General features: G+C 37.7%; 1 protein-coding gene across 1 annotated transcript; it reads right to left on the bottom strand.

The window, feature by feature from the left end:
• Positions 1 to 2,315: 2,315 nt before the first annotated feature.
• On the bottom strand, positions 2,316 to 3,443 carry LOC131597240 (uncharacterized). Its single transcript, XM_058869947.1, has one exon. The coding sequence runs from the start codon at positions 3,441 to 3,443 to the stop codon at positions 2,316 to 2,318; it is 1,128 nt and encodes a 375-aa protein (XP_058725930.1).
• Positions 3,444 to 14,195: the final 10,752 nt, after the last annotated feature.

The following is a 14,195-nucleotide window of genomic DNA, read 5'->3' on the forward strand; positions in this document are numbered from 1 at the left end:
CATTTCTTGTTCTAACAATCTCCCCTTTTTGATGATGACAACAACATACAAAATTGATATGAATTTGTATCCAGAATATCAGATGAAAAAGACAATACACAGATATAGCATAAAGCATATTAATCAGAGTGTTTGAATATGTCTCCCCCTGAGATTAGCAATCTCCCCCTGAAATTAATACTAGAAGCTTTTATAATTAAAAGACTTCCTTGAGTATTTTTCCATTTCAATTGAGACTTTCACGTTGAACTTTAAACTTAAGATAATTCAGAGCTTCACTTCAGAGCTTCCATTGGACAACTTCAGAGCTTTGAATTTCTCTGAGAGCACTTAGCTTTATCAGAGCATCAAAAAGGCTTGCTTGTATCAAAGCTTCATAGCTTCTTGTATTAGAGCATAGCTTCTTGGTGATCTTGAAACTTCTTGTATTAGAGCAATCAGAACAAGGTTTGTATCAGAGCACTTTAAAGCATAGCTTGTATCAGAGCTTGAAACTTTATGTATCAGAACATTAAGCTTGATTGCTTCAACTCTTTAAAGAGATTTTCTTCAGATATGCTTCTCCAAATATTCGCTTCCCCCCATATTGAGCTTGTTCAGAGTATCACATTCCTGCAAAACTATCAGAGATAGAAAACTTGCAATATAATTGTTAGGAATGTTGAAATTTAAGCCCGGCAAGTGATATTATAAATCAATTCAATTAGCACGCTTCTCCCCTTTTTTGTCATAACATCAAAAAGTATAAAAGATTCAGATGAAAGACACAGAGTGAAGAAAGAAACATATTTCATTTATTAATCAGAAGGGAGTACAAAGCAGATGCAAAATAAAACAGATGCAAAAACAAAGAAAAACAACTAAGACACAAGACACAGACTACAACTGGTTAAGCTTAGAGGCTAAAGCTTCCAGAAGGTTCTTAATCTCAACAGTATCTTCAGCTTGCTTCTTGGAGGATTCTTCCTGTCTCTGCATCCAAGTTCTGAATTCCTTATTTGTCTCATCATGCTTTTCCAGAAGACTGACTACCGAAGCTTGGTTCTCTTGGAGTTCCTGCAGAGTCTCCATCATGACAGAAGTAGAAGGACCAGCAGAAGAAGTAGGAACTTCAGAAGCTGGAGTCATCTGATTTTCAACAAGTGGTTCCTCTTCAACAGGAATCTCTTCAGCCTGTTGCTCTTCAGCAACTTGTCACTCTTCTTCAGCAGGGTCTTCTTTTGGAGGATACACCAAATCAAGATACTCTTCTAGAGGGTTCTCCCTGAACCAGTCAAACAGAGTCTTAAAGTCTCTAGTCAGAACTGAATATTGATAAAGCTTCCAGACAACCAGAGGCAAAGGATTATCCACTTCCATTTCATCAATGAAGGGAGCTTCTTCCAGAGGCTTCCTATCAGAGATAGGATGAGAGTTGATGCTAGAAATGTACTACAAAGCGAGTCCAACAGGACCAGGAGGAGCAGCTAGACAATCCTTCTGGAGGTCCAGAAACTCTACTTGCACATCCTCAAGAAAAGTTGTCCAGAGCTTTTCTGCAGCCACATGATCCAACTTGGAGTCATGGGCAACCTTCAGATAATCTAACCCTGTTCTGACCTTATATTTTAATAATTCAAAACGAATATAAGCAGAAGGTTTGGGAGGGTTAGATTTGAGAATTGTTTTTGGATTAAAGGGGTTGGAAACATAATAGGGTTCAGAAACTCTATCAAACAAGGAAGTGTTTGAAGAGGATGGTTGAAGGGATGGTTCTGCTTCATTGTCAAAGTCTAAGACTACGACAACGGGGTCAGAAGGAGGATTTTTAAAGGAGCGCATGAGGCGAATGAATGAGTCAGAAAAGGATGATTCTGGAGAGGGGAGGTTGAAGAACATTGGAGTGTCAACAACAGGTTGGGGGATAGAAGGTTAAAGTTGAGATTCAGAAGGTGGGGGTTGAGGTTGAGGTTGAGCAGAAACAAAGATATCTTCATTTGGGAAGATGGTGTTAAAGGATTTGGATCAAGAATTTGGTCAGAATCAAGCATTGACTGCTTGCCTTTAGACTTGAGGGAAGCAGAAGATTGAGGGTTAGAAATTTTGGTGGTTGGAGGAGGATTTTCTAGGGCTTTTTTTGGTGATTTTATTGGTGGAGCTTCTGTTGATATAGGCTTAGAAATTAAAACAGGAACACAAACAGGCTCAGAAATAGTAATACCTGAAGATTTTTGCTTCTTCTTCCGAGGCTTGGAAGGTCCATCACCAACAGTCTTCCTCTTTTTCTCCTTCTTTTCTTCCATCTGCTCTTCTTCCTTTTCTTGATTTACTTCTTTCTACTCTTCTTTCTTTTCCTTCTTATCTTTCCTTCCTTCTTGCTGGTCTTGCTTTCTTTTCTTCTTCTTTTTCTCTTCCTCTTTTTCTGGTACTTGATCAGCTGTAGTGAGAAGCTCTTTGTTGCTTATCCACACAGGATCATACGCAGAGCCTTCCTCTTTACATAGTTTCATATATTTGACAACAATGTTAGGATGCTCATTTTTTAAAAACAGTTCAAAATCAGCCAGAGCAGGAGCCCTTATGGTCAAGATTTCATGGTCCACGCTGGGAGTAGCAGCAATTGTCTCAATTAGATTCATCTTTTTCAGAGTGTGGGCATTCATTGTACTTCCACATATTGCATAGGGATCTATAACAATTCCTGCTTTTTCTAGATCACCAACCAATCTAGTCTGAACAAGAAGATCAGTAATTATCCTTCCAAAGGGTATGATGTTCCTTTTGTACTTGGTAGACTTCAATCTGGCTTGCTCTCTAGAGTCCCTCACATGATTCCACATGTGGTTGAAAATTATGAAAGGGAGATCCACCTTCTCTTTATTACCAATACAATACAGAATGTACTGTTGGTCCTTGTTGACATAGTTAGGAGAAACAGTTGCCTTTCTATGGTATATGCAACCCAGAAGGATCTTAGCCCAAATTCTGTAAGGATCCTTCAATTCCTTGATGCTGGTAGACTCTTTTCCAGGTTTGAAGATTTCTGCATAAACAGCGTCCCAATCTGTTCTTCCTACTATTGCTCCAGAAACACCTTCAATAGTTTCCAGACCAAACAATCTTTTGAGAAGATTTTCTGTAATGGAGATCTCTTCTCCATGAACAAAAGACAGAAATGATTTTGGCATTAAAGATGCATGAACCCAAAACTCTTTAACCAATTCTGGAAAAATTGGTCCACACAGACGATAGAGAAACGCTTCCCAACCCTGAAATATCATGTTATCCTTCAAATGAATGTCACGTTCATCCAGATTTTCAAAATCAACCATCATTTCACCAAGAACTTTTAATTCGTCCATAGGAATTAGACAATTCTTCTGAGGAACATTTTGTTGTTGTTGTTGTTCTTGTTGTTGCTGAGAAGGTGAAACCTTTTGTTGAGAGTTTGATGAAGAAGTCATTGAAGAATGCTTGAGATTTCTGGGTTTCTTACTTTTAGGGTTTTATGAAGAGAGAATAGGAGACAGAAATGCATAAACAAATATGATGAATGAGTGAAAAGAGAGAAAGTGAATATGAAATGTGTTTATATAGACACGGACGTGAAAACAAAATGCAATGAGATTCTGAGTGCAACGGTTACAGAAACTGAATCATTTACATTTAATGCTGAAATACGTTAGTGGAGATAGCGTGAGATTTGAAAATATTTGCACAGTTACCTAGGGCGGCGTCTCATCAACTGCACGCATGCTTGTCCTTCAGAATGAACATGTGGTCATCATCTGGAATAGCTGGTGACTGCTGTTTTGCTTTAACAGAAGTTCTGTATCATGCTTATACATATGAAACATTAGGAATAACAAAATCAGAGTGTCTAAATGATCATACATAACTTGAACATCTGATAAGAGAATAAATAAACATTTTCAAATCTAATCCATATATCAGATCTTCTCAACACCTTCATTCTGGGCATAAATCTATACTGATGTTTTTCAGAATGAACTTAAACCTATCTTCAGCAAGGGGTTTTGTAAAGATATTAGCCCACTGATGTTCTGTATCAACAAAGTTTAAAGAAAGAACACCCTTCTGAACATAGTCCCTAATAAAGTGATGTTTAATCTTTATATGTTTAGCCTTAGAATGTAAAATAGGATTCTTAGATAAACAAATAGCAGAAGTATTATCACAGAATATAGGAATGTTACTCTCATATATCTGATAGTCTTCTAGCTGGCTTTTCATCCAGAGCATCTGTGTACTACATCTAGCAGCAGCTACGTATTCTGCTTCGGTAGTAGAGAGTGCAATTGTTGCTTGCTTCTTGTTGTATTAGTAGATCATGTTACTTCCCAGAAACTGGCAGATTCCAGAAGTACTTTTCCTTTCAACCCTATCTCTAGCATAATCAGCATCACAATATCCTACTAAGTTGTATTCTTCAGATCTTCTGTAGACTAAACCAACATTAGTAGTACCTTTCAGATACCTAAGAGTTCTCTTAACAACAGTTAAGTGAGATTCTCTAGGATCTGATTGGAATCTAGCACACAAGCATACACTGAATAAAATATCAGGTCTAGAAGTAGTCAGATAGAGAAGAGATCCTATCATACCTCTGTAGATCTTTTGATCTACCTTCTTGCTTACCTAATCCTTCCCTAATATGCAAGTTGGATGCATTGGAGTTTTTACTTCTTTGCTTTCAGACAGATTGAACTTCTTTCACAAGCTCTTTGACATACTTGGTCTGATGAACATAAGTTCCTTCAGAAGATTTATTGATCTGAATGCCTAGGAAATACTTGAGTTCTCCCATCATGCTCATCTCAAATTCTGCCTGCATAGACTTAGCAAACTCCTTTCCAAGTGTAGCATTAGATGTTCTAAAAAAATATCATCAACATAAATTTGACAAATAAGCATATCCTTTTTAAAAGTTTTACAAAAGAGAGTTATGTCTACTTTTCCTCTTGTGAAACCATTATCCAGAAGGAAAGAACTTAATCTTTCATACCAAGATCTGGGAGCTTGCTTCTAACCGTATAATGATTTCTTTAATTTAAAAACATGTTCTAGAGACTTAGAGTCTTCAAAACCAAGAGGTTGGTGGACATAAACTTCTTCATTTATATAACCATTTAAAAAGCACTCTTAACATCCATCTGATACAGAGTGATGTTATTCTGAGTGGCAAAAGAAATTAATAATCTAATAGATTCTAACCTGACCACTGGTGCAAAGGTTTCTGTATAGTCAATACCTTCTTGCTGACTATATCCCTGAGCAACCAGTCTGGCTTTGTTTCTGATGACTTCACCTTTCTCACTCAGCTTGTTTCTGAAAACCCATTTTCTTCCAATGATATTGAATCCTTTTGGTCTTGGAACCAAATCCCAAACATCATTCCTTGTAAACTGATTTAACTATTATTGCATAGTAATTATCCAGTCGGCATCTTCCAGAGCTTGATCAACAGAAGTTGGCTCAATCAAAGATACTAAACCAAATTGACATTCTGCATTGTTCTTCAGGAATGCTCTTGTCCTGATGGGATCATCTTTCTTTATAAAAGTAACATCTTCTGGATGAGCAGAGTTGAGTCTAGAAGATCTTCTGAGTGTAAGCTCTCTACATATATTCTGAGATTCTCTAAAGACGCTACAACTTGATCTTCTGCATCATCCTTTCTCTTGGGTTCTTCATGATCTGAGTTAGAGATATCTATATCTGCAAAATTCTCAAACTGCTTTGGCTTTTCAATGCCAAGCTTATCATCAAATCTGTTATTGATTGATTCCTCAATTACCAAAGTTTCAATATTGTATACTCTGTAGCCGTTAGAGCGTTCAGAATATCAAAGAAGGAAACACTTATGAGCTTTAGAATCAAACTTGTCTAGATGATCTTTAGAATTCAGAATATAACAAACACATCCAAATGGATGGAAATATGAGATATTGGGCTTTCTGTTCCTCCACAATTCATAAGGAGTCTTATTTAGAATAGGTCTTATGGAGATTCTATTCTTTTTTTTTATCACAATGTGTGGTGTCGTTTTTTTTACCTCCCCGTTTCACTTGGGAGGACGGCACGCTAGACCCTTCACGCAAAATTTGGAAGGAGAATGCGCCCGTGGTAGGATGAATTTTATTTCAGTTCTTCCTATGATATCACACGAACTTTCTTATTGTCCTACGAGTAGGAAAGGGAAAAAATATCTCAACTAAACCCTAGGAGTTTGCTAAGTGTGGGGATTTCACCTAGACTAGAAATTCTGGAGTCCGGGAGGTCGGTTATACATAGGGAAGTGTTTAAACACCCTACATATCTGTAGTACTCTACAGGAACCTTCTCTGTGTCATTGTGATTGTGTTTACTGCTAATGATTGGGAAAGTTTCTCCTTTGTGTTAGGAGAAGGAATTGAATTGAATAAAAGAAAGACAGACAGACATACTGACTATTTTTGGTATTTTATTAGCTCGCTGAGATTCCTTGTGAACCTCATGCCTACATATCCCTAATGGAAGTCAGAGCTTAATGTAGTTCGGGGCACTAATTGGTTATTAATTGTTTTTGGGTGCCTTGCTTGAATCTCAAGGTTGAAGCTTTGAATTAAATCTCTGTTTACAGTAAAGAGACATGAAATCATCTTTACAGAGAGGTATTTGTACTATTCTACCACAAACATTTTGAAAGAGTGACAGAATAACTGGATTCATTTCATTAAGAGAGTGACCTTACTTGTGTGTTTGCAAGTATGCTAGTATCTCTTGAATGAAAGAAAGATGCTCGTCCAAATTAGGGAAAGTTACCACATGTCTGGGTTTTACTGCCAGCTCATGCCTTTCAAAATCCTAAATGGGAGACTTGATTGAAATTGAAATTGAAATGTTGAAATGTTTGTTTGTTTAAATGTGGTAGAGTAGTAAAAATATCTCTCTATAGAGATAAGCTATGTCTATCTATTGTATAAAAGATTTGACTTTTTAGCTGGCTTGTATGAGGCCCAAGCTTGAGGCTTTTTGATTGATTGATTGTTTATTGACTCTGGGAGAAAACTCCACTGGGGATTAATTTACAAGGGATTTTTATGTTCTGTACAAAGCCCAGAATTGAGGCTGACTCTACTTGGGGAGTGTTTATTTGGATGGATTTTATTTGGGTGTTCTGTACAAAGCCCAGAATTGAGGCTGACTCTAGCTAGGGAAAACATTATTTTCTGCCTTGTACAAAGCCCATGGTTGTGGCGGACTCTTAAATAAACTGAGTATGGATGACTCTATGGGAAAAGATCCTAGATGTTAGGAATCTTTGACACATGAAGTATGGTTTATCTGCCTTGTACAAAGCCCAAGGTTGTGGCTACTGAATAATGAAGGACTCACTAGGGGAGACTCTATTATCTGCCTTGTACAATGCCCACGGTTGAGGCTGACTATCTTTGTTGGATTTTTGACTCTATTGAAGGATTTATTTATTAAAAGACTGATCTTTGGAAGCTAACCCTTTCCAGGGATTTTGACTCAGCTGGTAGAATTGTCTGTTAAAAGACTGATTTTTGTCATGTTTTTGGAGGCTGACCCTTTCCAAGGGTTTTGACTCTTTTGGGGAAATTATCTCCTAAGAGAAATGAATCTTTATTTTTTGAAGAAGTGATATTGGAGGCTAACCCTTTCCAGGGGTTTTTTGTTAAAATGAAGGCAGAAAGATTATCTAGTGGAGACTTCTTGTTTAAAGCCCAAGATGAAGGCTGACACTGACTGAGGATAAGCAAACATGAATCCTAGACTCTGCTAAGGAAGATTGATGAGGATAAGGGTGACAGAGACTGTCCATGTCTCTCATTCCAAAAGGTGTACTCAATGTAAAATTGAGACAATCTTAGCTTGTTTAAAGTCTGGTTTAAATTGGAAGAAACTCACCAGGGTATGTTAAAAGGTGACTAAAGACCTGTTCCTATGTTTATAAGAAACCTGATGGGTCCTTGTATACAAGCTCAAGAGGAAGCTGGAAATGCTCTTAAGAAGTTTGTGGGTCCTTGTACAAAGCCCAAGAGGAGGCTAATCAAGGGTCATCGAGGGTCCTTGTTATAGCACAAGAGAAAGCTATGTAGTTTTGAACTTATTTTGGCTCTAAGCAAATGGGTAAGAGGTTTCACCGGGAATAATTCCTCTTTGGGTGGATGTGTCCTATTTTTTGGATTCTAAGGTTTTTGCCAAGATGTTTCACCGGGAATAATTCATCTTGGGGGTTTGAACTACAGATCTCTAATTAGGAAAGAGCCTTCAGCGGGAAGACATTCTCAATCCTAGGTCATATTCCTATAATATATATATATAGTTTAACTGTCCTAGGGTTTATACTCAAACGTAGTTCTAAACTAAAATATATATGCACAGTTTATATTTGACAGTAATTTAAATAAAAGACTGTAAATTGAAAGCTTGTAAAGCCTAACCTGGATGGAGTGGAGGCCTTTGAAGAAGTATGTACAAAGCCTCAACAGTAATTGATGGATAACAGTTGAATATATAACAGTTAATGGTTTTTTGAAAACAGAAGAAGTGAAGATGGACAAAGGTCACATAGGTATCTGAAGAGTTTCACCGGGAATAATGCCCTTCAAATACCAGAAGAATGTTTTGAAAACAGAAAGAAGATTTTGAAAATACAGTTTTGAAAACAAGCTAAGAAGAGAAGAAGGTGTTGGGACTTACACTCTATTAGAGGCCCACTTGAAAATGATTTACTGTTTATGAGAAACAGTTGAAAATGATTGAAATGATATAAGGTTTTGTTGTTTGAAAACCTTAATCATCTGTTTAATCAGAGATTGAAAACAGTTTTGTAAATTGACAAAAGTCAACTTAATTAAGGCAAAGATGAAATCTATACCTAATTAAGACCTAAATAAATAGGGTCTTATCATAAAATTATTCACAAAGTAATTAGGTTAAAATAAAATGAAAATATATATTTTAAAGTGTTTAAGAAAACATTTAAAACATACTATTTTAAACCTAATTAAAATACATGAAATAAATAATATTTTTATGATTTTTTTGGTTATTCATAAAATAGGTATATTAAATAACAAGTGTGTGAAAAATGAAGTGAAAATGAATTAATTTGATAGGTGAATTAATTGTGTGAAGTTTGTGAGAAAAATGAAAGAAAATAGGTGTTAAAAAAAATAGTTTGGCCCTTGGAGGATTTGAACCCACGCCCTCTAGGCCACACACTCAAAACAAACACCACTGAGCCAACGCGTGTAACACCCTTCTAAACCCCGCGGCAAATTAAACAAATTTATTCAGAGTACATGAAACAAGGGTGCCACAATTTCAAAATGAATTAAAACATCATTCAGGCATGTCATGCATTCACTGAGGCAATTCTTATAAATCAAAAACAATTCATGTCAACACAGCGGAAATAGTTCAACAGATTAAGTTTAACATTTTCAAACCAATCCTTCAACATAAAAACAAACTAGAGTTATCAAAACTTAAACTCTAAACGTTCGCGTCCCCAGTGTTACAACTATCAGAGCATGACACCTGACGCTAACCAAACAACTGACTCATGAGCTAATCCTCACCAAGTCGAATAGCCGCTATCCTCAATCTGAAAATGACAACATGTAAGGGTGAGTCTTCATCATAATTAACAAATGTTATAAGGCTATAAGGCAATAACACATCATAGCTGTATTGTTCACCCAATTGTTTCACAAACAGACATTCAGACAAGTTTTAAAATCACAAAGCAATCAATCAACATCATCAATATTTATAACACTGGAATGCATCCAATCATGTTATAAAAGTCATGCATATGAATGCAACTGACACTATGCATGTGGTACCAACATCATCAAATGGGAATAACCCATGACCGATCCAACATCATCAAGATACGGCCCTACCGGCACAGATTCCACACAATGGGAATCATGCCCTTCACTGATCCAACACACCCTTATGGATACAATATCACCAATGAACATGAATGAATGCAAACATATATGAACATACTTATACCATCGTCAAGTCTATGAGTAACATCGTCAAATACCCATTTCATCATAATCATCATCATCATCAAGCATGTTTACATATATATGCATCATTCAATCACAATCACATCATTAATCATCACATAGATTATTTAATAAGGTTCGTTTAGCTCAAAACGGCACGCGAAATGGACCAACGGATCAAAAGTTATGCATTTTACAAAATTCAGCATTTTTCAAAAACCTTCAGTGGTAATCGGTTACCCAAAGGCCAGTAACCGATTACCCTGACTCACGAAACACATCCCCCTGGTTTTTGTATGGGTAATCGGTTACCCTGCTTTAAGTAACCGATTACCGACTCCCAGCCAGCAATATTTCCCTTTTTACACTGCAGTAATCGGTTACCCTGCTCCCAGTAACCGGTTACTGCGTACCTGCAACCCCAAATTCTGCAGAAAACAGCATCCCAACCATTCCCAACTCATTCCAATTACACCAATTTGAATAATAGGAAATGAAATGCACACATACCACGAAATACACATCACAATGCATCAATTACACATCAAACAAAGCCATGATCACACGATATCATAGATTTCATACACAAGATCAATTATCATACAATTTGATTCAATCCCTAAACCTATCATATGACTCAATTGACCCGAATCCTACATCTATTCAATATTATTAACCCCTAACCCGATAATAGATGATAATCAGAGAAGTCCCCCCTTACCTTAGTCAAATCCTTGAGTGGGTCTTCTCCCTCTTGGTTCTCTTTCACGTTCTTCAGCTCCTCTTCTCATAACTTCTTGTTTTTCACGTTCTAACTCTTTTTCCTCTTGTTTTTCCTTATTTCATGAAAACATAAAATTAGAGATGGGCTCCCTTACACTTACACCCCCATATTACTAATCCCACCATAAGGCCCAACAACTTAACATTTTATATTTCTTTCCACATAATTCCAATAAAATGCTAATCCAAACTAATTAATTTAAAATTAAATTAAACTAATTAAATTAGAAATTTTGGGATGTTACAACTCTCCCCCACTAAAAGAGTTTTCGTCCTCGAAAACATACCTCAAGCAAAGAGTTCCGGATAGGAATCTTTCATCTGGCTTTCCAACTCCCAGGTGACATTCCCCTCAGCCGGTCCTCCCCAAGCTACTCTAACCAAGGCTATTTCCTTGCCACGCAACTGTTTCAGCTTCCGATCTTCAATCCTTACAGGTAAGGTTTCAACGGTCAAGTTATCTTTCACCTGCACATCATCTACTTGAATCACATGGGATGGATCCGCAACGTACTTCCTCAATTGTGATACATAAAATACGTCATGCAAATTTGCAAGCATTGGCGGCAAAGCAATATGATAAGCTACTTCTCCCACTTTTTCGGAAACTTGGAAAGGTCCAATAAAACGCGGAGTCAACTTCTTCGACTTCAACGCCCTACCAATTCCTGTCATAGGAGTAACTCTCATAAACACATGGTCTCCCTCTTGAAACTCAAGTGTTTTCCTCCTCTTGTCAAGGTAACTCTTTTGACGACTCTGAGACGCTTTCATCTTCTCTTGAATCATCTTAATCTTTTCCGTAGTTTGTTGTACAATTTCCGGTCCAATCACAACACTCTCACCGGACTCATACCAACATAAAGGCGTCCTACACCTCCGACCATACAAAGCTTCAAACGGAGCCATACCGATACTCGAATGAAAACTGTTGTTGTAGGTAAACTCAATCAAAGGCAGATAACTATCCCAAGCACCTCCTTTTTCTAGTACACAAGCACGTAACAAATCTTCTAACGACTGAATTGTCCTCTCAGTCTGTCCATCTGTCTGCGGATGATAAGCAGAACTCAATCTCAGCTTAGTACCCAAAGCCTTCTGCAAACCTTCCCATAACTTCGACGTGAATCTCGGATCTCTGTCTGACACGATACTCGAAGGAATACCATGTAGGCTAACTATCTTCTCAATATACAATTGAGCCAACTTTTCCATCGGATAATCCATCCTCACTGGTATGAAATGTGCAGACTTCGTCAACCTGTCCACAACAACCCAGATAGCTTCACAATTCTTAACGGTCCTCGGTAACCCAGAAACAAAATCCATTGATATGCTATCCCACTTCCACTCGGGAATAAACATCGGTTGCATGAATCCATATGGCTTCTGATGTTCAACCTTTGACTTCTGACACGTCAAACAAGAGAATACAAATTCAGCAATTTCCTTCTTCATTCCAGGCCACCAAAACAGCTTTTTCAAATCATGATACATCTTGGTAGCACCAGTATGAATACTCAATCCACTACGGTGTCCTTCTTCTAGAATACTCTTCCGGAGTTCAGCAAGATCAGGAACACAAACCCTGTCTCCAAACCTCAATATACCATTCTCGTCAACTCTGAATTCACCTCCTTTACCTTAATTAATCGAAGTCAACTTATCGATCAACTCAACATCAGCTTTTTGACCCTCTCTGATCTCTTCAAGAATACCACTGGTCAGCTTCAGCATACCCAATTTAATACTAGTAGTAGTACCTTCGCATACCAAACTCAAATCTCGGAATTGTTCAATTAAATCCAATTCTCTAACCATTAGCATAGACATATGCAAAGTTTTCCTGCTCAATGCGTCAGCAACTACGTTTGCCTTACCAGGATGGTAATTCAAACCAAAATCATAGTCCTTCAAGAATTCTAACCACCTCCTCTGTCTCATATTCAGCTCTTTCTGGTCAAAGAGATACTTCAGGCTCTTGTGGTCACTGAACACCTCGAACCTCGAACCATACAAATAATGTCGCCACAATTTCAAGACAAAAACCATAGCTGCCAGCTCTAAATCATGAGTCGGATAATTCCTTTCATGCACCTTAAGTTGTCTCGAAGCATATGCGACCACTTGTTGATTCTGCATCAGTACACCACCTAAACCCATCAGCGAAGCATCGCAATAAACAACAAAGGATTCTGCCGGATTCGGCAAAATTAAGATAGGAGCACTTGTCAGCCTCTTCTTCAACGCTTGGAGTCCCTCTTCGCATTTTGCATCCCAGATAAAAGTCTGACCCTTCCTGGTCAATTTAGTTAACGGCAATGCTAACTTTGAAAAGTCTTCTATAAACTTTCTGTAGTAACCTGCAAGACCAAGAAAACTACGAATTTCCGACACTGATTTCGGAGCTTCCCACTGAGATACCGCTTCTATCTTCGTAGGATCAACAACAATACCATTCTTAGAAATCACATGTCCAAGGAAACTAACCTCATTCAACCAAAATTCGCACTTTGACAATTTTGCGAAAAGTTTCTTCTCCTTCAATAATTCTAACACAGTTCTGAGATGTTCTGCATGCTCTTCTTCGTTCTTGGAGTATATCAAAATATCATCTATAAATACTACCACAAATTTATCAAGATAAGGATGGAAGATTCTATTCATGTACTCCATAAAAACACCAGGTGCATTCGTAACTCCAAATGGCATCACCGAATATTCATAATGCCCATACCTTGTTCTAAACGCCGTCTTCTGAATGTCATCTTCTTTCACTCGAATCTGGTGATATCCAGACCTCAAATCAATTTTACTAAACACGCAAGCTCCAACCAACGGATCCATCAAGTCATCAATCCTCGGCAACGGATACTGATTCTTGATAGTAACTTTGTTTAATTGTCGGTAGTCTACAGATAGTCTCATAGAACCCTCTTTCTTCTTTACCAACAATACCGGTGCACCCCACGGAGAAACACTCGGACGAATGAATTTCTTCTCAAGCAACTCCTCTAATTGCTTCTTCAACTCGGCCAACTCTGATGGTGACATACGATATGGTGCCATCGACACTGGACTAGTTCCCGGAATCAATTCGATAGTAACTCTACTTCTCTTTCCGGTGGTAAGTCATTCACATCTTCAGGAAAAACTTCCGGAAATTCACACACTACTGGTAATTCACTACGCACCACCTTCTCTTTCAGGTCCATCATTGCGAACAACATGAACACTGCCGCACCGTCCTTAATGGCTTCTTTCACTTGTCTAGCCGTCATGTTCAGATCATCAGTATTAACAGCTTCGGGAAAGATTACCGTCTTCGTAAAACAGTTTATATGAACACGGTTGAATTCCAACCAGTTCATTCCCAGG

This window comes from Vicia villosa, linkage group LG4 (assembly GCF_029867415.1).
Source record: "Vicia villosa cultivar HV-30 ecotype Madison, WI linkage group LG4, Vvil1.0, whole genome shotgun sequence".
NCBI lineage: Eukaryota > Viridiplantae > Streptophyta > Magnoliopsida > Fabales > Fabaceae > Vicia > Vicia villosa.